The following is a 26,384-nucleotide window of genomic DNA, read 5'->3' as shown; positions in this document are numbered from 1 at the left end:
TAAGGAGATTTCTATCCACATTCTTTCCTCTCTCCCAGTCTCTGTGTCTTGGCATTTGCTATCTTGTAGTGGTGGCAAAAGACGTTCACTGTCCTGGAATAGTCAGCTTTTTGGCAGGCCTTGTGTGTCTAGCCACAGAGAGAGGAGCCTTATTCAGTGCTCCCACCTCTTCCCCATGGCAGTCACACTCCACTTTGTATTTGCATCAGGTCTTGTGTGGGAGACTTTTCCTGCCCCTCCCCAGTGGAAGAACTATTCTGGTATTGATTTAGATTTGTGAGCCCAAGACCAGGGGGGAGGGTTTTTATTTTTCTTCTCTCCTTCCCCCAGCAGTCTTTACCTGTGCCCCCTCCAGCATCTGAAGGCTTTTGCTGCATATGAAAGCATGGTCCAGGCAGGGGTCATGTGCTTCCATGACTCTCCTGCAGGGCTGACCCATCCCTTCCTGTACACTCATTCTTCCAGGGTGGGATGAGGCGCTCTCTCCAGTCTCCAGCCCTGTTCCCAATCTTCCTTGTGAGCACCCAGTAGAGGGTGTGGAGAAGGGACTGCCTTTAGCAGTTTGTTATGACTTAGGCTGATTTCTTCTTCCGCACTTGTGCGGCAGCTGGCCGCTCCTCACCCACACTCTGCTATATGTAAGGCAGTCCTCATCCTGTTCCTTCGTGGAGGGGTCTGTCCCTCCTTGTGATCCAGCTGACTGAGCTGCTCTGCCATCTCAGCTCTCTGCTGCATCGTGGCTTTGCAGTTACCCAGCTTCTTCTCCCATGTTAGGGTGGGAAAGATGGCCTTCCCAGGTTTCTACATCCTAGGTGGAAGTGGAATTCCTACTATTTGTAAACCACTTTTTAAACTGAACAATTTACTGGACATCATTCTATGCCCATTTGTAAAGACATCTCATTATACTTAATGGCTACCTAGTATTCTACCATGTGGATGAATCATAATTTATTTAATATATTTTCTATTTTTATTTAAGTTTCATTTCATTACATTTTTGAATAGATAGCACATTTGCATAAAGTGTTAACTATATATATATATAAATATATATATAAAAGGTATATATTGAGATGTCCTCGTCCCACCCCTGTTGCATCTACTTCCTTCCTCCTCTCTCCTTAGAGGTAAACATTTCTTACTAGTTTCTTATTTATTCTTCTATTGTTTCTTTATGTAATACAAACTGATATGAATTTTTTTCTTATTTCCCATCTTTATTATATAAAATGTGGCATGCTAATGTTCTATACTTTGCTTTTTAAAATTAATATGATCTGGATCTCTCCATATCAGTACATAGAAGTCTTTCTCATTCCTTAGAGCTGCATAGTGTTCCAGTAAATTCTATTAATAATATGATACTATTTTAATACATGTATATCTATTATTCAATAAGTCCTACAATGGTGGACTTTGAGTTACTTTAAACTTTTGCTCTTACCCCAATGTTGCAGTGAATAACATTTTACCTGTGCCACTGCTTACAGGTACAGGTGTGTCCAGAGTATAGATTCCCCCAATCCCTGCTGATGGGCATTTAGGTGATTTACAATTTCTTACAATGACATACAACGAAATAGTGAACGTCACTGTATTTTTGTACATAGTTGCATGTTTTTCAGGAATTTCTTTAGAATAAGATTTTAGGTTTTTAGTTTTAAATCATATGCTAGGGGCTGGCTCGGTGGCACAAGCGGTTAAGCGCGCACACTCCGCTGTGGCAGCCCGGGGTTCGCCAGTTCGGATTCCGGTGGGGGGAAACGACGCACCACTTGGCAAGCCATGCTGTGGAGGCATCCCATATAAAGTAGAGGAAGATGGGCATGGATGTTAGCCCAGGGCCAGTCTTTTTCAGCAAAAAAGAGGAGGATTGGCAGATGTTAGCTTAGGGCCGATCTTCCTCACACACACACAAAAAAATCGTATGCTCAAACACCCTCCAGGAAGTTTTAATTATTGATAAGGTATATGAACAGTCTTTTATGGCCTTTTTCCATTTTTATATTATAGTGTTTATCTTTTCTGTACGGATTTGTAAGGCATCTCTGTGTACTAAGAATGTGAACACATGTCACTTATATTGTGAGACATTTTCCAGGCTTTTATCACTGTTTCACTTTGGTGACATGGTGACAGCACTTTTAGTTTGTTAGTTTGCTTTTACATAAATAAGTTATTAATTTCATGAATTAAAATCGATCAATATCTTGCAGTTTCTCACTGTGGAATCTTGTTTGGATATGTCTTCTCCATCCCAGGATTATGAAATAGTCATATACACACACATGTGTATATATACACTCATGCAGATATACACACACACATCTATATATATACACACACACGTGTATATACACATCCATGCAGATATACACACACATACATCTATATATACACACATGTGCATATATACACATACATTCCAGTGTGATTCTTATGCTTATCTCTTTAATCAACCTGAGTTTACCTTTACATATGAAGTAGCTCTTGAAATAAGCCCTCCTTTCTCTATGAATTTACAACGTGACCTTCCTGAAAGGATGACTCAGAGATGTTCAACATTATTAGAGCTCTGACTTTTCAATTCAACTAAGCAGAACACCTTCCTCAAGGCCCCAAAATTAAATTAGTTGGTCTCCATTTTGTAATTATCAAAATCGAACTCTCTAAATCTAGTATCACAAATACTAATACAAAAGCTAACTTAAAAATCCAGTAAATTGGATTCAGCAGTAGCTTGAAATTTGCATTTCACTTATAACAATTCTAAATGGTGTCCGCATTTGGGCAGGGTCCAACCCATGGTGGCCAGGGTCTGTCTCGACCCCGGGATCGACCTTCCTAATCAGTCAACACAACTGTTGAGATTCGTGCACTGAGACGGGGGGACAGGTGTCTGTTGTTTGCTTTGTTTCATTTTTATTTCGAGAGTGAAGACTTTCCCTTACCTTGGGCTGTTCTAGAGAACACAGAAGGTGAAAGCAAAGATCCCCGTAGGTACAATAAGGACACGTGTTCAATTAGTAATGAGGGGACTGACTTTTTTCTCGGTTTAACAGCAGGAAGACAAGACAGTGTTCAACAGAATCACTGTTCCAAGAGGTCAAGCATTTTGAAGATCTGCAGCCTTCACAGAAGGGGTTTTATATTACACAGCTCAAAAGGGCTGGTAACAGCCAATTAAAGACCCAATCTTCTTCCAAGTTAGCTGGCAGATTGAAAAAGTACTGCCGGTACAGTCCATTTTATATGAATGCTTATCGTGAAGTGGGAGGTGCATAAAATTCTTAAGGTTTTAGCGTGCCAATAGGATAATTCAATGACAAGAACACAAATCCACACCTATCAAACTAAAACTAAAGTATAATTACTAGGTTCATCTTGTCATTTTATTTGCATTCTTAAATACTGTTAAATAGAAGCTGCTGTGTGCACCAGGAGGAGACTAAAAACCTAAAGGAGCTTAGCAAATGTTAATTCTTATTTTTATCATTGGAATCACTCCGCCATCATAAAACATTTTGTCACTCAGCTCCTGCTGGTAAAGATCCATGGTATAAAAGGGGAAACACGTTCAGTGCACTATTAAATCTGATTACTTTCCACGATACTTTAAATACAACTTTAGAACTATGAATTTTGCTTAAAACAGTCTTTGGGTACAAAATAAACCCTAGAATGAAGATGGTCGACTTATGTAATTTACTGGCAAAATATCAGATGAAGCTAATTTAAATGATTTCCATACCTTCTTGCCTCACAGCAGCCATGATCGGCCCAGTTAGTGCTCATGGCAGCTCCTCAGAGGGACCAGAGGCGGAGGCTGTGGGACCAGCGGGGACAGGAGGTGAGCTGACTAAAGGTTAAGTTTGACCGCTCTACTTGTCTCTTCTCCAAGACATGGGTTTGCTAACCCGGGAATCCCCGCCGGCTCCTTCTTAGGTTCCCACGTGTTCCTTTTATTCCGTAGTAATATTCCCATAGTGATATTATTATAAAATATTAATTTCCTTTCCCTTGACTATGATGCTGGCCCCCAGGAGTGTGCTCCTGCTATTTGAAGGTGAAATACTTTTCACTGGGCATGAGATTAAAACAATCATTTTTCTTTCACGCTCTTGGTCACTTATGTGACCCTCAGCACCTTACTTCTCTGAGTCAGGGTTCTGTTCCACAAAATGGGCACAGTCCTAACCTCCCCGAGTAAATAGTTGAGCTTTTGTGATGGCATTTAAAATGAAAATAGATGAAATTACATTTAAATCTAAAAAAATTCTAAACAAATGTAAGATGTGCTAAGAGGCTAATAGGCAATAATAATTTAATTGATGTACCTCCCAGTAACAACTTATTTTCTAACAGAAATTTCAAATTAACCCCAAAGAGTGACTTATCATGGGATTTTAATGGACTTGGCAAATTGGCAGAGGAGCCCTGTGGGTCATGGCGCCATCTGGATGTATCACAGAGCCCTGAGCTCTCCATTCTGTTATCTCCATCACAGTGCCAGATTTGGGAGAAAAGAATAGTTTGCACACTTATAAACAGAACTTAGCACAGCACCCCAACATTTGTTGGATGGATGATCAGAGTGATAAATTACAGAGTAAAGGGAAGAATGGACCCAACTGGTGGGTTATCTCTGCAGATAGAGTGGATAGTGGTGCGAGAGGCCAAAAGCAGAAGTAAATTTGAATTTAGAATAGGAGCAGCTGCAGGCAGCATATTTTATTTATTTTCCCCAATTTTACCTGGTTTGAAGCACAGTATGTGTTCTGTTCAGGTATTAGGAACCATCCATGGAGGAACTCCCAGCTTGGTTTCCATACTTGGACGAAAGGTTAAGTCAATATTTAGATTTCGCTGTTGAGTGGCCTTGGTCTCTTCATCACTCTTGGGTTTTTGAGGGAACTGTTACTCTATTGGGTAATGATGGAAACTCCTATCACTATCTTGTGAACACTGTCAGTATTGGTGCCTGTACAAGATCCGAGTGAGTCCCTGAGGTGAGGGGAGGGACGAGACCTGGTCTCTAACTGCTGAAGAAGGTGGTAATTGCAGTACCACGAGGAGAGCTCGAGGATGGGGAGACGGGATGCCTCGGAGCGTGGGTTGGTGGGCTTAGCAGGCACAGGAGGAGGAACCTTGTTAACACGAAAATACAGTGCATAGTTCTTAAAAATTCCTGACCCCTGCCCATGGGAGAAACACTGGCTGCTTTTTTTTTTCTTTTTCATGGTTTGCTGTTAATGTGTATAATCATTAAATGAATCACAAACTTTCAAAATGAAAAGTGATGTCGGTGGCCACCCACCCAGTGCTTCAGAACCCCAGGCAGAGGGTGGGCGCCAGCGGCTATGACCCCCCCAAACCTGCTAAGCACAACTGTTGCCCAGGGAGAGGTTTCAGATAATTCATAATCCTCACATGTGTCTCCTAGCACCCCCAAATAAAGATGGGGAGACCGATGTCTAGTCCAACCCTGGACTGTGGGGGTGGTTAGGCCAGGGGACCGCCTCTGGGCTCTCACTCCCTGCTTTCCGTTCCCAGCACAACCTTCCTATCATAACTGCTTCCCTGGAGTTTCTTTGCTCACACGCAACTCCCTCCCCATTTTCCCTCCACCAAATCTATGCGCTTCTCCAGGGCGAGTCTCTGGCTTTCTTCCCAGTCATTCCTTAACAAACCTTCCCTGACCATCTTCTCTGTGTAAGGCAGAGTGGAGACACTATGGAACGAGGCAGCCTCACCCTACTCCCTGTCTGCCACTCCCAACACCATCACTGTGGAATTCAATTGACCTAGGGAATAAAGATATGGCTCACGTTTGTTAAGCGTAGACCCAGTTGCAATTCAAAATTTTTATTTTGCATCCTGCAAGCTAACATTAACCGACGACTGGATTTATTGGGAGAAATTGCACCATCCTCCTCATCACTGTGTGCGTCAGGCACTGGAGGGAATGACACAAAGACAGACCTCGGTCTGGAGCTTCCCAGTCTCACTTATGGATCACAATGAACAATTCAGCATGCAATGTCACTTGTGTTACAACGAACAACGCAGCATGCAACACTGGAAAAGCACCAGGAAGCTGTTTCACCCTGCTGTTGAACCTTCACATGGGACAACTGACAGCTTGCAGTGGGAAAAAAACAGACAGTTCTTTGCATTTACATCCAACCTTAACTGGTAGGACCAAATATACACAACAATGTGACTGTTAAGAACAAGAATCATATTTTCATAGTTCATATGAATAGGTAATTTCCCAAATAGTTTTCTCTGTTCATATTTTGGAAATTAGTTAAATTTATTAATAATACACCTTCAGACCAAGATATAAAGCATATGCTGTTATATTTGTAAAACTAATCCATTTTCTGCCCCAATCCTGCAAAAAGCCTGTTGCCTACAAATGCACTTATAAAGTTGTAGCAAACAAAAAATTCCCCACTATGATATTCACACACACACACATAAATATGCCCCTGATGAAAATAACTGGAATGATCTGAAAAGATACTGATGGACCACGTTGGCTATGATAATTGCTTCAAAAGTAATATTTGAAATAGAAATTGCCCAAGTATATTTCCTCAATTACTATGTAATAAACAAATAACCAAAAGTATGATTTGTTTTTAAAGGACTTGAAATTGATGGCCATAAAGTCTAATATTTGCGACTCAGGAATTATTTTTAAGTTGACGACAACAGGCCAGAGGTTAGCCAGTTTGGAAGAGAGAAGGGTTCTGAAACAACAGAGGAGGGTTCAGAAGAGAAGAAAGTCAGCGGTCTTACGTTTGCAGGTCTCCTAGTGGCCTCTGACCCATGGACTTGAGCAATGGCTCTGGCCGGATGGCCACCTGGGGTGACGTCTTGGGGCTGGAGTCTGACTCTCCGCTCTCCTCGTCGCCCATGGCTTTGATGTAACTCCCACTCCTCATCCTCCTGCAGGGTATCTCCTCGTCCTTGCCCCCGGTAGGGTACCCTCCCCACTCGTCCTGAGGCACCTAGAGAGAAGAGACACACAACATGCATCAAACTTGTCACTAGAATCCTGTTTCTGGCTCTTCTGGGGGAAGAAATTCTCCACGATTCCCTGAGGACCTAGCTCTGTATGGTCATTTACCATGGAAAGTCATGTGCATCAAGATAGATGCTTCTTAGTGTTCTGTCATTCAAATCCTAGAAGGACATTAATATAAAACTATTGTTTTTTGCCCATTATAAAAGTGATAGATAAATATTACAGAAAAAGTGAGAAAATGTCATGAACGTAGAAGGAGAAAAAAACCCAACTTGTAATCTCAGGACCTAGACAAAACCACCGATAACATTCAGATTTATTTCCTTTTGGTATAAAACGAAACGGAAACTGGGGGAAGAAAAGTTACCCAGTGTGGAGAAGAAGGAAGGAAAAACAGAGGGGCAACGAAGCAGTGCAGAGCAAGAAGACAGGGCCCAAAAGACTGGAAATTTACCCCTTCAGTGCAGCTGACAAAGGAGCGGGCTTGACGCCAGAAGTTGAGTTTTATCATACACGCAATCCCCGCCCCCGAGGGAGAAAGGCTGCTGCCCTGGACACATCGCCCGCTTCCTCGGTGCAGGACCGAACGACCGTCCGTGTTGTGCACTCCCGGCAGAGGCCCACAGGTAACCCGCTCAGCACTTGCTGTCAAGTTTCCTCTGAGGCAGGCCAAGCCAGAAAGATGATAGAGCAGGGCAGTATCTCGGTATTCGCCCACCGCACATGAAACTCAAGCTCCTCACACCACCACAAACAGAAACCACGGAACTTTCTAAGATGATGTTTCCACCAGTGTGCACCTGTTCTGTGCCGCTCGGGGTAGAGTGCTCCTTTCAGGGTACTCCACTAGCTTTGCACAGCCACCCGGAGGCTCTGGATGAAGTTGACCCCATAGTCAACTCACATTTATGAAAGCAAAACCCACAGTGTGCGGCAGCTGAGGGCAGAGATTCCACGATTTGGCACAGCACACCCATACAATTGCATACGGTTCTGCATCAGAGGACCTAACTCAGGTGTTCTTCATGCGGGAGGAGTGATCTCCCACTCGCTGTTTATGGAGGAAGAAAATGATAAAATTCCATTTTTAAAGTGTGTTCCAAGTTGGTGTTTTTCCTATTGTAAAATACGTAGATACTCATGCATATTCTTTAAATCACCCTAAAAAGAATCCTGCTCTTTCCAGTTTTGATGTTCCCAGGGAGCCCGTGCATCAAGCACCCCCCAGGGACCTGCTGCCTGGGAGGAAGGCAGAGCTTCCAGCCGAAAGCACTTGTATTCATTTCCTTAAACACGAGTGTCACGTTGCTTTGGCAGATCAGACGTCTTCCACGTAAAGCCCAGGACAGGACACCGAGGGCGGGAAAGCGCTGCTTATTGGGGTTACTGGTACGGCCTGCAGTTCTGGCCAGGACGGGGAGGACTCGCCTTGCGCCTCACTCAGCGTGGAAAGGCACGAACGTCCAGACAGCAACAAGCCCCTCAAGGCGCCGGCGGTGATGATTTAGATGGATCCTATCTGCAGGGTTTGTGTTTTTAAAACAGCACATCCCTGAGCCGGCTTCGGTCCATGGGAAGCGCATGGAAACACCCCAGCAATGCGCAGTGAAGTAGATCCAGACACCGGGATGAGGAGAGGGTTTAACAGAATGGAAAATTCCAGGTTCTCATTAAACTCTGACCCCAAGAAGCTGTGTGGATTGGGGGAACTCACACAGCCCCATCTCCTCAACCACAGAACAGAGGTCGGGTGTGGCATCTACAGCCCTGCTCAGCTGGGCATCCCTAAGCTCTTTGTGCCGGGCTCCACACAGGTTGAAAGAAGAATACGACCACGTGGAAGGGCACTGTGAATGCTGAAGACCCGGGCTGGCGGGGCGTACAGACTGCAGTGCAGAGTGGTCAGGACACAGGGAGAATGAAATAACGCTCTGGGACACACAGAGGGCTCTTTCAGAAGACAACTGGCAACTGAGAAAATAGGCATAAATGCATGTCGAAGATGTCCTGACACTTCGGATTTTTGAGCCCTGGAAAGAAATGGCTAATGAAGAATGAAGGATTAATTGCTCTGGGCATTTAACAATTCTTATCCGTGTGTCTTCTTACTAATAGCCGGTTTTCCACACTTAGAAAAACAATCGCCAGGATGGAGAAAGATGCAGGAAACAGGCATTTCCACACAATATCATGCCACGTGGTAACGTGGGTCCAATCTTTATGGCAACACATCAGAAGACTTCAGACTGTTGACGCCCTCGACACACAGCGTCACTTCTGCGAAGGCGTCCTCAGACAGGAGGATTCGGTGCCAGGGACTGGTGAATTGTTCATCAGGATGAACGAGGAAATGCCGATAATCTCCTAGAGGAGATGGCTTGAAATATTTATCACAACCGTACAGTGGTTACCATTCTGCCCTCAAAAATTATAGTGCAGGAGAATATATATGTAGCCATGCAAGAATAAAGATGTTCATGAGGGGGCAAGCAATTTTTAAAAAGCACAGTATACAGTCAATGTTTTTTTTATGCAGCCATGCGTCACTTAACGACAGGGATACTTTCTGAGAAATGTGTTAGGTGAGCTCGTTGTTGTGTGAACATCACAGAGCGTAATTACAAACCTAGCTGGTATACCCTACTACATACCCAGGCTCTGTGGTACAGATCTTATGGGGCCACTGCATAGAAAGATGGCTGGAAGGATGTGGAACAGGGGTCATCACCAGGAGATATTGATTATGGGATTCTCAATTATTTTTCTTTATACTTATATTTTCTAAATTTTCTACATGGACCATATATTGCTATTGCAATAACACACAAACGTATTTTTAATTTAAGAAAAGTCAGTCCTCAATGACAGTACATTTCAGTAGAAGAGACAGAAATAAAAAGACATGAATTATGGTTTAACTAGGGCACAAGATGCAAGTGCAGAGGGGAAATGGAGAAGGGGTCAATGAAGCTGTGGACAGAGGAGGTGATCTGGGAAGGCTTCCTGGAGGTGAGGCCTGGGGTCCTAACTAATTTGCATTTGACCAGCAGAAAGGCACAGGCAGAAGAAACAGACAAAGGCACAGGCTCCCATTCCCCGCGCTGAGGAAAGAGGCGCGGCCAGCTGCACGGGAGCTCCAGGGAGGGAGGCTGGGATGCTGGCCGGGGGCAGATGGAGGAGAGCCACATGCCATGAATGGTACACCCCCGTTGGCAGCTTTAAGGAGTTTTTGTGAATTAAAAGCATGTTTCCATAAAAAAGAAAGGTTTTTGTTTTTTTTCCCCAGCAGCCTGTGAATTAACTAACAAACGAGACCAGCTTGTATTTTTCCGTTTCTGATTTAGAAAGCCACTTTTGCAGTCTGTGACAGAAGAAATTTCAATACAGAGGGAGTGTAAACTAGAGTCGAGTGCAGGGTATGAATCCCATCCAGAGCATGTGTCTCCAGACTCTCGAAAGTACAAAAGAGCGGTACCATACGCCCCCGCGCCTCAGTGCATAAATCTTCCTGGGGGCTCCTACCGTGTCAGAGCCCTGCGGCCCAGTGCATGAGTGGCCCAATGTCCGTCCCAGAACACTAAGTGGCTTTACAGTTTCCCATGAATGAATGATGATGAATTTCCCTCCACAAGAGCCACCAACCTGTGCAAATCCCATTTGCAGTCTTTGCTGTGCTTAAGGACAATTAATTACCCTAAATACCTGTGTGCACACAGTGGTGAGTGGTATCTATAATTTCTAAACAGGCGTTTTCCTAAGGGTGACCTTAGTGGACATTTGGTATCTCTGGTTTCTTGCTTTAAAGATACTGTATGTTAAAAGATCTTTCCCATTTTTCAAGCAGCAGGAACAGGGGTAAAGAACCAGGGTTTCGTCATAATATTCTCTTTCAGGAGTTGAAACCAAGGAGGAAAATAACATCGAACGCTGTGTCTCCCCTAGGGAACTGTCTTCTTCATTCATTCAACAAGTTTTTTTGTTTTAAATGAATGCCAGGTACTCCAGCCACTGGGGAGATAACGGAGAGCAAGACAGCTGGGCTTCTGAATTCCAGATTTTACAGCAAAGGACAATGGTTCTAAATGAGGGCAGCCTCTTGGGGACATCACAGAACTCTATCTGGGGCAGTTGTGGCTGTCACATACTTGTGGAGCATTAGGAGAATCTGGGGGTCCAGAGATGCTAGTTTTGGGGAAGCATGAAGCAAGCCCACCCAGTGAAGAACTGGCTCATGTCTCGTATGAATTTGAATGTCTGTTTTCCTGTCTATAATTGCGTGAGCCTTGAATCTAACTCTGCTTTGTGTGTAAGCCAAAGGTTTTTTGTTTTTTTGTGCAGTTTTCATGAACAATAAATTTTTCAGGAATGCAACTAACCATGTAAATCGAGGGAAGAGAGAGCTTTGTTTGGTTTGCTGCTTTACCAAGAATTGTTTACCACTTCCAAAATCCCATCAGGTCGGCGAATCCACTGGTGGCAAATGAATCATTACAACGCTCCTCTATCCGTGTAATTGGTAGCTCCAAATTACGGTGAGTCTTCATCCAGAAATGAGCTTCCGGATACTTCATTCTGTACACATCTGTCATTGTGCCCAGACATAGTTATATTAAAATTCATGTTTCTAGTTAATAGTTACCTTTCTTTTATTTCTCTGTTATGTTAGAGTTTGGGCACGTTATATAAATAAATAACATTTATTTATAATCAATATATATATACATATACAACCAAAACAGTGTGTGTAAGTCAGTCATACATAAATTTCATTTTAGAATAGTCCGGGAGACATTGTGAAGTTTTTGTTACAAGTGGGACACTTGGTTTGACAAGTTTACGAGCCACAGTTATGGACAGGAAAGTTCTTTAAACAATTACATGGATATGTCATAAATGCAAGGAGTTTGGAGAGCGCATGGTAGGGTGACCATGCAAATCTCACAGGACCTGAGGAGACTTCCCATGAGAAGCTGACCTTGGTGCACCTGGAAGGTGGGCGGTGATGGGGATGGGGACGCAGGGCAGGGAGGTGGTGCCGGCGGACGCAGGGCACGGAGGTGGTGCTGGCGGATGCCGTGCTTGCTCATCAGCCCAGGGAGCGCGCGGGCTTCTGATGAGCCCGATTCCTGGTGCTAAACCACATGCTCCTTGGATGACACCAGTGGTTCTCAGCTGTGGGGAATTCTGCGCCCTGGGGACATCTGGCAATATCTGGACACAGGTTTGGTCGTCTCCAAAATGCGGGTGCTATCGGCAGCTAGCAGGTAGAGGCCAGGGATGCAGCTCGACATCCCCCACGAGAGAGACCCGTCCACCCAAATGTCAACAGTGCCGAGTGGGGAAACGCTGGATTCCTCGGTGGTTCCTGCTGGTTTGTCTGTGTCTTAGCAGATGATTTCATGATAATGCTGCTCAAGTCAACTCCTGAATCCCAAGTCTAATTAGCATGGTTGGGGAAGTTCTTTTTTGTTTATTAATTTCTGGTTTGGTTTTTCCTTAGAGCCACTGGTCAGTTGCTGACTTCATTTTCTCAAGGCCACATCTGCTTCCATGCCACTCCTTAAACCATGACAGACCCTGGAGCAGACACACAGGACGACCTGGAACTGTAGGCCAGCGGTCCGGGGCTCCACACACAGCATGTCCAGCCCAGCCTGTAATCACGCTGCCCTGGGGGCTGGGGTCAGGCCCCCCACGGCCACTCAATGACCTAGCTTCGTGTGCAGACCACCAACAGATCCACCGGGCTGAAGACACACAGTTATGGGGAAGAGACTGCCCCAGGCCAGGGGAGTTCGTTATGCGGAGTGGGAGAAGCAGAACAGAGAGATCGCTACTGCCCTGCACAAAAATCGGGGGGCTGCCCTGATAAGTGAGGCCCCCAACTGGGCTACACAAATGAGGACGTGTGCCTAGGACACAGTGGACACTCAGTCAACACTTACTGTATGGATGAGGATGATCTCTCAGAATCTTGAGATCTCCGAATGAAAGGAACCCAACAGATCCCAGGGCTTCCCAGTCACCACAACCGATCTGTGACTTCTGATCCTAAACCTTCCTAATGACCGTTTCAGTCACTCATCTCATTCTTAACTGTAAACTTGGGTAAAACAAAATACTTACCCACACAATACTGCAGGTTTATATAACAATTTATGATGTTCAAAGTGCTATTACACTGTCTGAATCTAACCACAAACTCCGATGTATACAGATCAGTGAGGTACAAGGTTGACCAGACTCATGAAGCCCCCACATCTTTCCACAGAGAATTTATTTCAACAAGTGTTTCTTGAATGCACATCACAGGTGCGAGACTATGCCAGGTCCCCCAGATGAGGCACTGGAATGGGACGCAGTATGCCAGTGACTGTCCCATGTGCTGGTCGCTGTCCCGTGTGCTGGTGACTGTCCCCATGTGCCGGTCACTGTCCTGTGTGCCGGTCACTGTCCCCATGTGTTGGTCACTGTCTCATGTGCTGGTCACTTTCTCGTGTGCTGGTCACTCTCCCTCTGTTATCTCCTCCCCTATCCATTCTCCTCTCATCCCTGCCCTGCTCCTGCCCTCACCCCGAGGGAGACTCTGCATCAACTGCGTCCCTTATTCTCTGGTTCTGGTGGGTTCGGCCAATGGCTGACATGAGGTAGGGAAGAGAGAAAGGTTGTGGCACATCTTCCATAGCTCTCTCCTGCTTTGGGTCCATCGTCTGGAAGGACCTGCATCCAACCAGCACTCCCCATCCTGGGAGCCTCACTCCCATGCTCCTCCCTCTCACCAGATCCTGCCCACAGGCCTAGGCCAGCAATGGTTTTCCAGTGTTCCTGGTACCTGTGTGGTTAACATCCCTCCCACTGCTCTGTCACTAGTTCCTTTATAAACTCTTTCAGGTAAACCCTTTGTAGGGGATACCATTGCTCTCCAGGACTCCCCACTCTACGGTCACGAAAGACACTGAACAATAGAACAATAAATGTGACCGTGCCACAGAGATCACAAAATGCTACACAATATGAGGATATCTTACATTTTGATGAAATGGGCCAAGAATACACAGAGAAACACCGTATAAGGCAGATTATGAGAAGTGCCTGAAAGAGGAACCAGTGCTTTCCATGGGACTCAAGGGACAAGAGACACAATCATAGAGTAACGTCAACAGGGATCCCAGTCTGAGCGAGTCTGGGAAGTAACCCAGCTGACAGACAGACCAGTGAACTCTCTAAGTGGCCTCGATGCCAAGCCATTCCCAGTGGTGATAAGTCACTGAGGACAGCCACGCGGGCTGGGGAGGCCTGTAACTGGGTAGATGAGTGGGTCATGTGATCCCAGACTCCAAGTCCACAGACACAGATCCTGAAGTTTCTGTAGACTGGTCCTGGGGAGATAAAGGAGCTCCATGGGTGTCAACAAGATCCAGGAGCTCTCAGTGATTGCTTCTCACACTAAGAGGCCTGGGGGGAGACAGGATGGGCCATCAGGAAACTCAAGTCCCTGAGAAAGGTGATGGGGAAATTTGGAGATTGGGAGATGGACACACCTCCTCTAACCCTCAACGGGGAGATCACCATTTCCATCTTACAGGAGGCACTTTTAGGACAGAGAGCCGACAGTTGGGACAGCTGGATATAGACCAAGAACCACAAAGAGCTGAAGAGAGGAGGGCACGGCTGTAAGTTCACGTCCACGGTGGTTTCAAAGGGACCTCAGAAATGCTTCCTGGGCTGGATGTCTCATTGTGGGTCTGGAAGGGAGACAGACGCCTGAAAGCCACTGTAACCACGTGCTCTGTCAGTCCCTGGCCAAGATCTAAGACCAGGAGCGATTTCAACGCAAACATCTTTCTTTCGGATTGCAGGCATGCATTTAGAGTGGAGGAGAATGAGGTCGGCTGGAGTTTTTTCATGCTGTAAAGCATTGCTGTCACTACGGATGTGAACCTGATTACAACAATCATGTTTCTCATCTTTTGCCTCTAAAGGACTAATACTGAAAAGTTTCCTGAGAAGCTTGTCAGAACTATTGGTTTTCTGGAGCTGGACAGTCCCTACAAGCCCTGACTCGGCCTCCTGAAGATGTAGGAAGCCTGTGAGAGCAGAAGGGGCCAGGCGCTCATCCACCCTCCTCATCACCCTGGTTCTAGAACCACCCACACGCCTCCAGGGCCTGGAGAGACTCTTCTTTGTTGAAGTGACACTTGAGCGGCTTCTTTCATTGCTTCCAAGTGTCCTCCAAACAGGAGGACACTTGGAGGTGCCTCCTCATTCCTTCATTTAGAGCTTTATAACGTGTCCGACCCCCAGCCAGATGCAGAGCTAACGCAGTGATGAGGGTGTAATGCTCTCCAGGCCTGAATCTCAATGGGGGAGACAGATCACAGATGGCTGAACAGATCAATAAAGACCCAAGTAGATACTGTGGGGAGGAGGGGAAGACAGGACCAAAACAAGCCGGGTGGCCACTAGAGACAGGATGTCGGAGATGCTGTGGTCTTCAGAGATGACACCTCTCAGCTCCTGGTTAAAACTTAACTCTTGCTTCTGAATCGTGTGGAAGCAAATGGCCAGTGCTCATAAATTCTGAGAGTCCTTCCAAACGCTTATTGTAGAAATGGGAGGAATGCGAGGGAAGGAGAGAGAAAGGAGACAGAGGAGAAACCTGTGGATTTTTAAGAGACAGATCAACCCACTTCCATGTGGCCCCTTATCTGGATCCGGATACGAACAAAGAATTCTTTTTTCTTGTTAAAAAGAGATTGTGAGAAATCATGGAAAGTTGAATATTGACTGGATATTTGAAAATAGTACAGAATTATTATTATTTCTTAACGTCTGATAACAGTATTGCAGTTATGTTTCAAAAGAAAGAGTCCGAAAATTCCCAGGTGGACTTTCAGAGATAAATACAGAAATAGTTACCTAGGATGTATGGGATTTGTTTCAACACAACCTGAATGGGCAGGTGGGTGAGGTACTGATGGGACAAAATTGGCCACGAATGGATTGTTTTTGAAGCTGGGTGATGAGTGTACAGGTGTTCATTATGTTATGCTCTTATCTTTGTATAGGTTTAATATTTTCCATAATTAAAACAAACTAAAAGGAGCTGTTGGAGGCCAGAGAAAAGGATGGTTAGTAAAGGGGACAGTGGATAGCTTCAGGGGAGGGCAGATTCTAGGGTATGGGGACTGCAGAGAAGGGGTGGCCAGGGGAAGTGTCCTGGAAGAAGGTGGGTCTGGAGTCAGGCCCAAGTGGCCAAAAACCACAGTTGTGGCATCGTCCTAGTGTTCAGGGGACTTTGCATCAGAGATTTCCCAGGTACGAACGCAGAGAAAGACAAGAGAGTTTTGCTTCTTGAATAATAACTAGAGTGAACCCTGAGTCTATTCATCATATTCCTTTAGATATGTACAGGTAAAAATTTTATATTTGTATATTTTTGTGGTTTGCTAACTACAAGCAGAATTTCAGTCTCTCTCATTGCCATACAAATGGTATTTTATCCAACTACCTATTTGTCTCTGAATAAATCTGCCTGTAAAAGCAATTGGGTTAGCATTTCCCTTTAAAACAGAACCAGTGGGTTTTGGATCAGGCACCAGGATGGCAATTGGAGTTGCTGAAATGATCTGCAACCACCTGACTCCTAAAAAGATTCATGGTTGTTTGTGCCATTAATTGACTGCCGGGTGACTCAGCCAGCATTCAGCTCTATTATTCATTGTGGGAAGATTTCTCTAAGCCAATGCATAGCCTGCAGCAACTGCTGTCAGGCAAGTAGAAGTGATGGTGAACCGGAATGCAAATTATGTGTATATTAAAGGAAACTTCAGACTTTCAAGTTTTGCTAATAGCACTGTTAGCCGATACAAGTAACGGCAGAGGCATCCTTAAAAGAGGGGGTGCCTCTCAGGGGCTGACGCTTCCCCTGGGGTACCCACAGACTCAGTGATGGCATGATTAGGAGGCAGAGATGAGAGGGAAATTACAGAAAAGAGAATTCTACAATATGCCCCCTCTAGCCATCCACTGTCTTTAATTTGTTCTCGCCTTTGGTAAACTCATTTAATCCACACCCCAGAGGAGCAGCTGCATTTCCCATAATCATGCTCATTGGTATTTTGAAGCTTAAAGATGCTATTCTCAGGTACGGTCAGTGAACTCATTCAAGCCAATTTCCAGTGGGCCAAACCAGCCACTTTCAAGTGAGAAAACATGACCATGGGCTAGTACATTTTGTTGCTGATGCTAAATCCTCCAGCCTTAGAGGCGTTCAAGGAACAGCCCTTCCTACTCAGGGCTGTGGTTTAAAGGCAGAATTAGGATGCCCCACGGCTTTCCCAGAGCCCACGCCACCTGCGATGGTTTGCCGTAAAGACGGTGACGGGCAGCCCCAGTCAGGCCTCCAGACTCCTTACCTGAAGGTAGTGGCACGGCCTCAAGGTGGGCTTGATCTCCGGGTGGACCAGGGGCTTGTCCAAATTCAGGGAGCTCTTACGATAGGCCTCCTTGGCCTGGCTCACGGTGAGCGTGGACCAGGAGCTCCGCTTCATGTACTTGGCCTCGGGTGTCATGGCCAGGCCCTCGCAGGCCGAGCACTTGACGTCGTTGTGGCTCTTGGAGGTTTTCAGGGAGAGGTCCCCGAAGGGGCCCTGCAGCGCCTCGGGGTAGCAGTGGGAGACGTGATCCAGGTGGTGCCTGTTGACCACGCTGGATGTTCGGTACGTGCTGTCGCTGTCCAGGTTGTCGTCGGAGCTCCACCAGCTGCTCAGGCCCGACTTATGCTTGCTCTCGGGCTTCCGCTCCTTGCTTTTATTCCGTTTACTGTGTTTAATGTGGTGGCCGTGGTGGTGGTCATCCACCCGGCCGTCACCCTTGGTCCCGTTGGCGTTGCTCTTGGAAGAGCCTTCCAAGGAATGGGACTTGGTGAAGAGTTTTTGGACGGAGTGGACGAGGTGTCGTATCCTCCCCGGGCTCTCGCTGCGCTGCTCTGCGGCGGTGGAAGTCCTCTGGTATTGCAGCGTGTGGAACCCATCCCTGTGCAGGGGGAGCTGCTTCTCAAACTGGTCCAAAAGATTGGCCGGAATCCGGTTGATTTTGGCGCTGGCGTGAGACATGGCACAGTCGTCTCTCGTGTCGTAGTGGGAGCTGTAGTGCATCCTGGGGAAAGTGCTACTGGACATGTGGTCGCCCAGCATCACGGGCATCATCACGCACTCGGAGTGGATGGAGCTCCTCGGGGAGCAGCGGTGGTGGTCCATGGGGCAGCTCTCCGCCGGGCTGAGCAGGTAGGGCTGCCGAGAGTCCTGCCCATGGTGGATGTGGTCGTGGGCATGCTCACAATCGTCAGGCGGGGTTAAGCCACACGTATGACCAGAACACAACTGTGGTTGATTTCGACTCCCAGATAATCCTTTCATATTCCTTGGAGCAGGCGAGTATCTTTCTTCATCGAAGTGCTGAGTTGGCGACCATGAATACTGCTGATCTGTGGAGGAAGCAACAGAAATGCCATTTAAGACTTTGTGGGAATATCAACAAAAAACCTTACGTGTTGGAGAAGTAAAATATTTGACGCCCCACGCAGGAACTATTTTTATCCAGTGGTCAGTGGTCACTTTTGGTCTGGGCATTCAAGTGGGCAACTGCTTTTTTATACCACATCAATTGCTCAAAAGTATGAGAACATCAAGGAGAGTAAACTTTGATATTTCCAAATATTCCCAAATGTATTAAACAAATAAACAACTTGAGGGAAAAATGAGTTACATTTCAATTAGATTTGTTTATTGTGGTTCAGTTTAACAAGTTTAAAAACAACATCTGCTATTTAATCAGTGATATTGCCTGGTAAACTAATGTGCTGCACTCTAATGTATTAATCATGAGATTGTTTAAGGCCACATCCTTGCCATGCAGGTAAGGAGCGGAGGAGGGTTTCTCAGGGCTGTCAATGTGGCAAAACGAGGACTAAACCAGGACGTTCTGACATTCCATTTCAGATATTCGGTTTTGAACTGTAAGCTGCTGTAAAGAAAACAATGGTTTGATTATGTGACCTGCAATATTATACACGGGTAATCAAACCCTCAGGAGTCGACCTCTCAGAGGATGCTGGGTTTGCAGCCGCTGGCTGTGGACCGTCCCCTGGACTTCTTGTTATGGAGGTGGTTGGGTGCAGTGGTTGAAATGCTGGCGTCTGGAGATGGACTGGTCAGGTGAGGGCCCTGGTCCTGCCACCACCAGGTGTGTGGCTCCAGGCGGGTGACCTGAGCTTTCTAGGCTTCTGTTTCTTAGTTGTGGGCAAGGGACACAAGACACTGGCAATGCGACAGGCAGAGTTCCGGGAGGAAGACACCCTCAACATTTATTACCTATGCTATTATTATTGTCATTGTTATCATTTGAAGTCCTTTTGGGTTGGCATTTTTAAAGTTCAGGGTTAATTAAACCTAAGTGATTGGATTCCAGGATTCGCTAGAAAAGCCCCTTCCTTCACCTCTGCTTCTTGCTGTCCCAGTGTTTCTGTTTCAGTCCCAAGTCAGGGCTTGCTTCCAACTGGTGGCCAAACAGATGCAGGAAATACAGACTCTGTTCTAGTATATAATATACATACATATGCAATACATATATGCATTTATGGTATATAATACGCGTATAATGACATATGCAGGAAATACAGACTTTATTATAGTATATAATATGCATATATAGTGTGTATATATAATGCATATATCCATGTATAATATGCGTATATAGTATATAATATGCACATAATATAATATATGCAGAAAATACAGATTCTATTCTAGTACATAATATGCATATATAGTATGTATATATAATTCATATATCCATATATAATATGCACATATATTATGTATATATAGTATGTGTATATAATGCATATATCCATCTATAACATGCATGTAATATGATATATGCAGGAAATACAGACTTGAGAAGCTGATTCCAGCAGGAAAACTGGTGGGAAGAACCCATGAGGCTGAGTGCCCAGGAATGGCCTGTGGGTTGAGCCCAGCGAGGGTCTGATGGCCCCAGCAGCGTCATCCCACTGGCACTGCACAGCCAGCCTTCTGTTCTTGGGACAGTGGAGACAGCTGGCTCTCCTGACCAGGGCCCCGTCTCCCTCTCCACAGCCCCTCCCACCTTCCCGCACAAGGAGAAGGCTGTGCACTTATGTCCCGCCTCCCCCCGCCCCGCATGTGCCCTGCTGTGAGCCCACTGACAAGCTTGCTCTGAATTGTGGGGAGCCCTGAGGACGCCGTTATGACTCAGCAGAGCCTGCTTCACGACACTTGATACAGCTTCCTCTCTCTGTCTGTCTCCGGAATGGCTGCCAGGTGCCCCGACAACCCTCGGGAGAAGGAGGACCTGTTGGCTTTCTCCCTTTCTCTGCCTCCCAACTCGCCCCTCTACTCACCCTCGCCTTCCTCCTCTGCCCCACCCTAGCTCTCAGCTCACCCTTCACTCCCTGCGCCCACCTCCTTCATTCCAAGGCCCTGCCCTGGCTCAGACTCTTAGTGCTTGTCACAGGGCCACAGCAATAGCCTCCCGACTGCTCTTCCTTTGTCCACAGCCACCCAAACATTGCTGCAGGCCTGTGCTTCCCCAAGCACACCCCCACCAGTTGGTTCCCTGCCCAAGAGCTCACCAGCTTACCCACAAGTCCCAGCTTCTCCACTGTGACCAAGGGCTACCTCTAGGATGGCAGGCTCCATGAGGGCTGGGCTTTGCTTTGTGATGGCTCTAGGCCAGCCCCAGCATGTGCCAGGTGCAGAGCACCTGCTCGAATCTATGTCATGACCGGGTGAGCTGGCCGGAGCCCCTCGTTCAGCCCCTCATTGCACACATCCGTCTTCTCCTGTGTTCATTTCCAAGACCCAGCTCCAGTGCAATTCAACCTCCCTTCAGACAATGCCTAGAGAGTGCCTACTGCGCGCTGTCCTCAAGGTGAAGGTCCAGACAGGAATGAGAAGTGGACATCCTCAAGATGCTAGTGCATCTGGCAGGAAGCTATCCGAGTCCTGCCCCCCTCACCCGCACTGGTCCAACACTCCTCCCCAGGGCCAATGCACCCCTCAGTCCAAGTCCTGTAACTAAGCCTGCCCCACCTGTCCTCCACCACAGAGGGCGTCTCTCCCACCTACTCCTCACTAATGTCCCCTTGCCTGAGAGATAGCACCAGCAATCCTGTGTTAGTGACACCTAGAACTCATAGAGCCACCCACCCTGACCCCCCACAGCAGACTCTATATGAATACCTAGGGTGACCGTGGGAAACGGGAGAGAAAGCTGAGACTCCAGGCTCCCTCCGATTATTTCTACCCAACTCTCTTGGTCGTCCACGTAAGGAACCACCATCACCTGTGAGAATATTTGCCAGACGACCAGAGCAAGGTATGGGTTCAAATGCCCATTTTCGGGCTCTGAGACTGCCCCTGTCCACACCAGCTCAGACATGGAGATATCTCATAAGGAAGGGACATCATGTCACGGATCTGTAAGAAGTTAGAGGCCAGACCTGTCACACCCGGAGTGATTGACAGCAGCAGAGGAAGTGAACATTCTTTGAGGAATCCCAATGGACTCGGAGCAGGAGTGGGGCTGCCTCTCATACCAAGGGCAGCACAGGGTCTCTTCTGCATGTTCTCCAAGTCAAGGATCAATGAATCCTTTATCTCCAAAGGTAGCCTCACTTTATCACAATTCAAGGTAATTCACTGGCTCATCGCAGTGGCTATCCCATAATACCTACTCAGTCCTTCCTTTCTCAAAAGCCAAATTATCACTAGAACACTTTAATATATTAGGAGGGGATATTTTAGATCATATTATATTTTAATATAATTAAAGGCAAGTTTTCAAAGGAAATTCAATATTCAACTCATAAATAGCAAAACCATGTGCTGTGATCTAGACTTTACAGCAGCATAAAGTTGTCATCCTATTATCTTTTGCTTTATTTTTCCATTAACACGTAATTTAATACAATTCTAATCTTCCTCCATATTAAAAAGTGAGCCCATTATCGCTCCACTCGCATATCCTATTTCTGCCTAATGTTTAGCCTGGAAGCTGTGTTATGAATGCGGCTACATAAAAGAAAAGCATAAAAGATAAAAGTTTAACTGAACTGAATTAAATTTGATTATGTGACACGTTGATAACACATTCTCATTTCCACTGTACAGGACTGAATTCCCTGACGTAGGCCTGGAAACTTACACATCACCCCTCGAAAACAATACGAAAGTGACAACAAACGAGATAGCAATGTACTGTAAATAACGGCAATACTTTTAGACGATAGTTATTTTTATAAGTCACATAACATTTAATAGATACTAAGGGGCTGGCAGTTTCTTTTTGTGACAGTGAGGTAACAAACAAAAATGTGGAGGGCGTCTTAGCTTCCTAATTTCCAGCTATTCAGGACACCATTTTTTGTTATTAAGAAAGAGAAAACAGCAATTACCGTCATTATCTATTAACTGTCTCCTCAAATCCAAACTCGAATGTTAAGGCATGTTTTACTGTTGGATTTCACGAGACTGTTGGCCTACCCATTCTAATGAGTGTATTCTGAGTGTAATAAAACGTTTCTGACACGCTGGTGTGTGTGGAGTGCTCGTTATGTGTGGGCACTGTGTCACAGGCTTTACCCTCCTCACCACCCTGCAGGGAGGTGGTACCCATCCCCACCACCAGCTAAGGAAACCAAGGCTAGCAGGGCAGGTGGGGCGAGGTTCCTGAGGTCAAGCATGCACACAGACACACAGACACACATGTGAACATACACACGCAGCATCAGAGCTGCTCTGCAACCAAGGTATCCAGCCCCAGGTGGTCAGATGCCAACAACAGGCTGCTGAGGGTGGGGGAGGGTGGTGGAGGGCCCCATGCGCCCTTTCTGGTTAAACCAGGCTAGTAGTTCCACACAAAGCATTAGCCTGAGCCAACCAGGCTGCGTGCACACTGTGGTGACAGGCGCAGGCCTCAGGATTTTTGGGACAGCATAGAGCATGCACCTCCACTCCACCCCTGGGGAGAGGGACAGTGCAGGGATAGCAACCGGCCAGCCCTCTCTGCCGTAGGCATTTGGAGGTCCCTCCCAGTGAGGAAGCCAGTGTTGTCTCCCTCTGCCTGAAGCTCCCTTAACCCAAGTTACCTGCCTGCCTGCAATCATCTGATTTCATCTGCCCACCAAGGGGGAGGGACAGACCCTCCACTTGTGTCATCTGGTCTTGCCATCCACCTTAAATGGAAAGTCCCCCACTAGAGGTGGAAGCCAACTGAACTAAAGGTAAAGAACAAACCCAACAAGACAAAAAGGAACAACAGAAACCTTATAAAGTGGACCGTGGAGTTGCTTGCTAAATAAAAAATGATATATTCTCCTATAAAGCATTTTTTCCCAAGCTAGTTAAACTTACCAATATTTCCTCAGAAGTTTCAGTTGGGCCTTGTGCAAAACTGAGATAGCCCTGGTTCGTCCCTGGAATCACCCTGGCTCCCTTTGTCTGCTACCCACGTCCTTGTACCCACTTCTTCATCCTTCCGGCCACCCCCCAGTGCAGCACCTGCTCAGCTGCCTTCTCTTACAAGCCCTGTGGTCCACCTCACCGTCTTGTCAGGACCCTGCCACACAAGTGCAGGTCAGGGAACAGGATAAGAAACAGCCGTGTGAATCTATTCCTGTATTTACCATGTGAGGGTATGAAAGATGTGGCCCACCATAGGTCAAAAGGAACCTGTCTGAAGTTCCATTAAAAAAAATGTTTCCTCAAAAATTTAAGAAAAAAGTACAAGACTTGTATGCTGACAACTACAAAACATTGTTGAAAGAAATTAGTGATGCTCTAAATAAATGGAAAGATATCCCACATTCATGGATTGGAAGACTTAATATAGTTAGGATGGAAATACTCCCCAAATTTATCTACAGACTCATCACAATCCCTATCAAAATTGCAGCTGGCTTCTTTGTAGAAATTCAAAAGCCGATCTTAAAATTCACATGGCTAGAAAAAGAAAATTAAATCTAAAGCTAGCGGAAGGAAGGAAATAATACAGCTTAGAGCAGAGATAAATGAAATAGAGAAAAGAAATAATAGAGAGAATCAATGAAATCAAAAGTTGGTTCTTTGAAAAGATCAATAAAATTGACAAACCTTTAGTCAGACTGAAAAGAAAAAATGAGAGAATGCTAAAATTACTAAAATTAGAAATAAAAGTGGAGGATTACTACTTATCTTATATAAATAAAAATGATTATAAGAGAATAATATGAACAATTGTATGTCAGCAAATTAGATAACCTAGATGAAATGGACAAATTCATAGAAACATCCAAATTACTTTGAGAAGAAATAGAAAATTTCTCAACAGAACTGTAACAAACAGGGAGGTTGAATCAGTAATCAAAAACCTTCCAACAAAGAAATGTCCAGAACTATCTGGCTTTCTGGTGAATTCTTCCAAATATTTAAAGAAGAATTAGCACCAATTCTTCTCAAACTCCAACAAAACATAGAAGAGGAGGGAACACTTCCTAGCTCACTCTATGAGGCCAGCATTATCCTGATATGGAAGCCAGATACAGACATCACAAGAAAAGAAAGTCACACACCATTATCCATTATGAATACAAATGCAAAAATCCTCAACAAAATACTAGCAAACCTAATCCAGAAGCATACTAAAAGAATTATACACCACGACCCGGTGGAATTTACCCCAGGAATGCAAGGGTGGTTCAAAAGGACAAAAATCAATCAATCAATGTATTACAACGTATTACTAGAATGAAGGGGAAAAAACACTTGATGATCTCAATTGATGCAGAAATAGCATCTGACAAAATTCAACACCATTTCATGATAAAAACACTCAGAAAACTAGGAATAAAAGAAACCTTCCTCAACATGATAAAGGCACTTGTGAAAAACCCACAGCTAACATCCTACTCAATGGTGAAACATGGAAAGCTTTTGCCCTAAGAATAGCATAAGACAAGGTTGCCCGCTTTTTTTTTTTGGTGAGGAGGACCAGCCCTGAGCTAACATCCAATGCCAATCCTCCTCTTTTTTTGCTAAGGAAGATTGGCCCTGGGCTAACATCCATGCCCATCTTCCTCTACTTTATATGGGACACCTGCCACAGCATGGCTTAACAAGCAGTGCATCGGTGCACATCCGGGATCCGAACTGGTGAACCCCGGGCTGCCACAGCGGAGCGCATGCACCCAACCGGTAGCATCACCGGGCCGGCCCCAGGGTTGCCTGCTTTTGCTGCTGCTATTCAACACTGAACTGGAGGGTCTAGCCAGAGCAATCAGACAAGGAAAAGAAATAAAAGGTATCTAAATTGGAAAGGGAGAAATGTCTATCTCTATTTGCAGATGACATATTCCTATATAAAGAAAATACCAAAGAATCCACAGAAAGCAATTTCAGCTAATAAACAAATTCAGCAAAGTTACAAGTTACAAGATCAAAACACAAAAATTAGTTGGGTCTCTATATATACTAGGAATGAACAATCCAAAAATGAAATTAGGGAAGCAATTGCATTTACAATAACATCTAAGAGAATAAAATACTGAGGACTACATTTCACCAAGGGGGCGAAAGATTTGTATTTTGAGAACTAGGAAACAGTGTGGAAAGAAATTAAAGACTTTAAATGGAAAGACGGCTTGTGTTCATGGAATGGAAGACTCAATATTTTGAAGATTTCAATACTACCTAAAGTGACCTACAGAGTCAACACAATCTTTATCAAAATTCCAGCTGGCTTTTTTGCAGAAGTGGAAAAACCAATCCTCAAATTTATATGGAAATGCAATGGATCCCAAATAGCCAAAACAATCTTGAAAAAGAAGAAAGAAGTTGGGAGACTCACACTTCTTGATTCCAAAACTTATTACAAAGCTATAGTCATCAAAACAGTGTGGAACTAGGACAAGCACACACATAGATCAATGGAATGGAATTGAGTGTCCAGAAATAAATGCATACATCTATGGCCAATTCATTTTTCATAAGGGTGCCAAGACCATTAAATGGGGAAAGAACAGTCTCTTCTACAAATGTACTAGGACAACCAGATTTCCACATGCAAAAGATTGAAGTTGTACCTCCTACCTCACACTATATGCAAAAATCAACTCAAAATAGATCAAAGACCTAAAAGTAAGAGATAAAAGTATAAAACTCTTAGAAGAAAACATACGTGTGTTTCTCTGTGATTGTGGATTAGGTAATGGTTTCTTAGACATGTCATCAAAAGCACAGAAAAAAAAGAAAAAAAAGATAAAATG

General features: G+C 45.2%; 1 protein-coding gene across 1 annotated transcript in view; it reads right to left on the bottom strand.

Moving 5' to 3' along the window:
* Positions 1-26,384, bottom strand: part of DLGAP2 (DLG associated protein 2) — a 759,496-nt gene that overhangs the window by 93,222 nt on the left and 639,890 nt on the right. The window contains exons 5-6 of the mRNA XM_087418643.1: positions 17,458-18,527; positions 6,811-7,022 (exon numbers count right to left, since the gene is read on the bottom strand). Coding sequence (XP_087274769.1) covers positions 6,811-7,022; positions 17,458-18,527 — 1,282 coding nt within the window. The remainder of the gene's footprint in view (positions 1-6,810; positions 7,023-17,457; positions 18,528-26,384) is intronic.

Source organism: Ceratotherium simum, chromosome 28 (assembly GCF_057802395.1).
Source record: "Ceratotherium simum simum isolate JZ-2026a chromosome 28, ASM5780239v1, whole genome shotgun sequence".
Classification (NCBI taxonomy): Eukaryota; Metazoa; Chordata; class Mammalia; order Perissodactyla; family Rhinocerotidae; genus Ceratotherium; species Ceratotherium simum.
The sequence above is the reverse complement of the archived record's forward strand: the minus strand, read 5'-3'. Positions and strand labels throughout refer to the sequence as shown.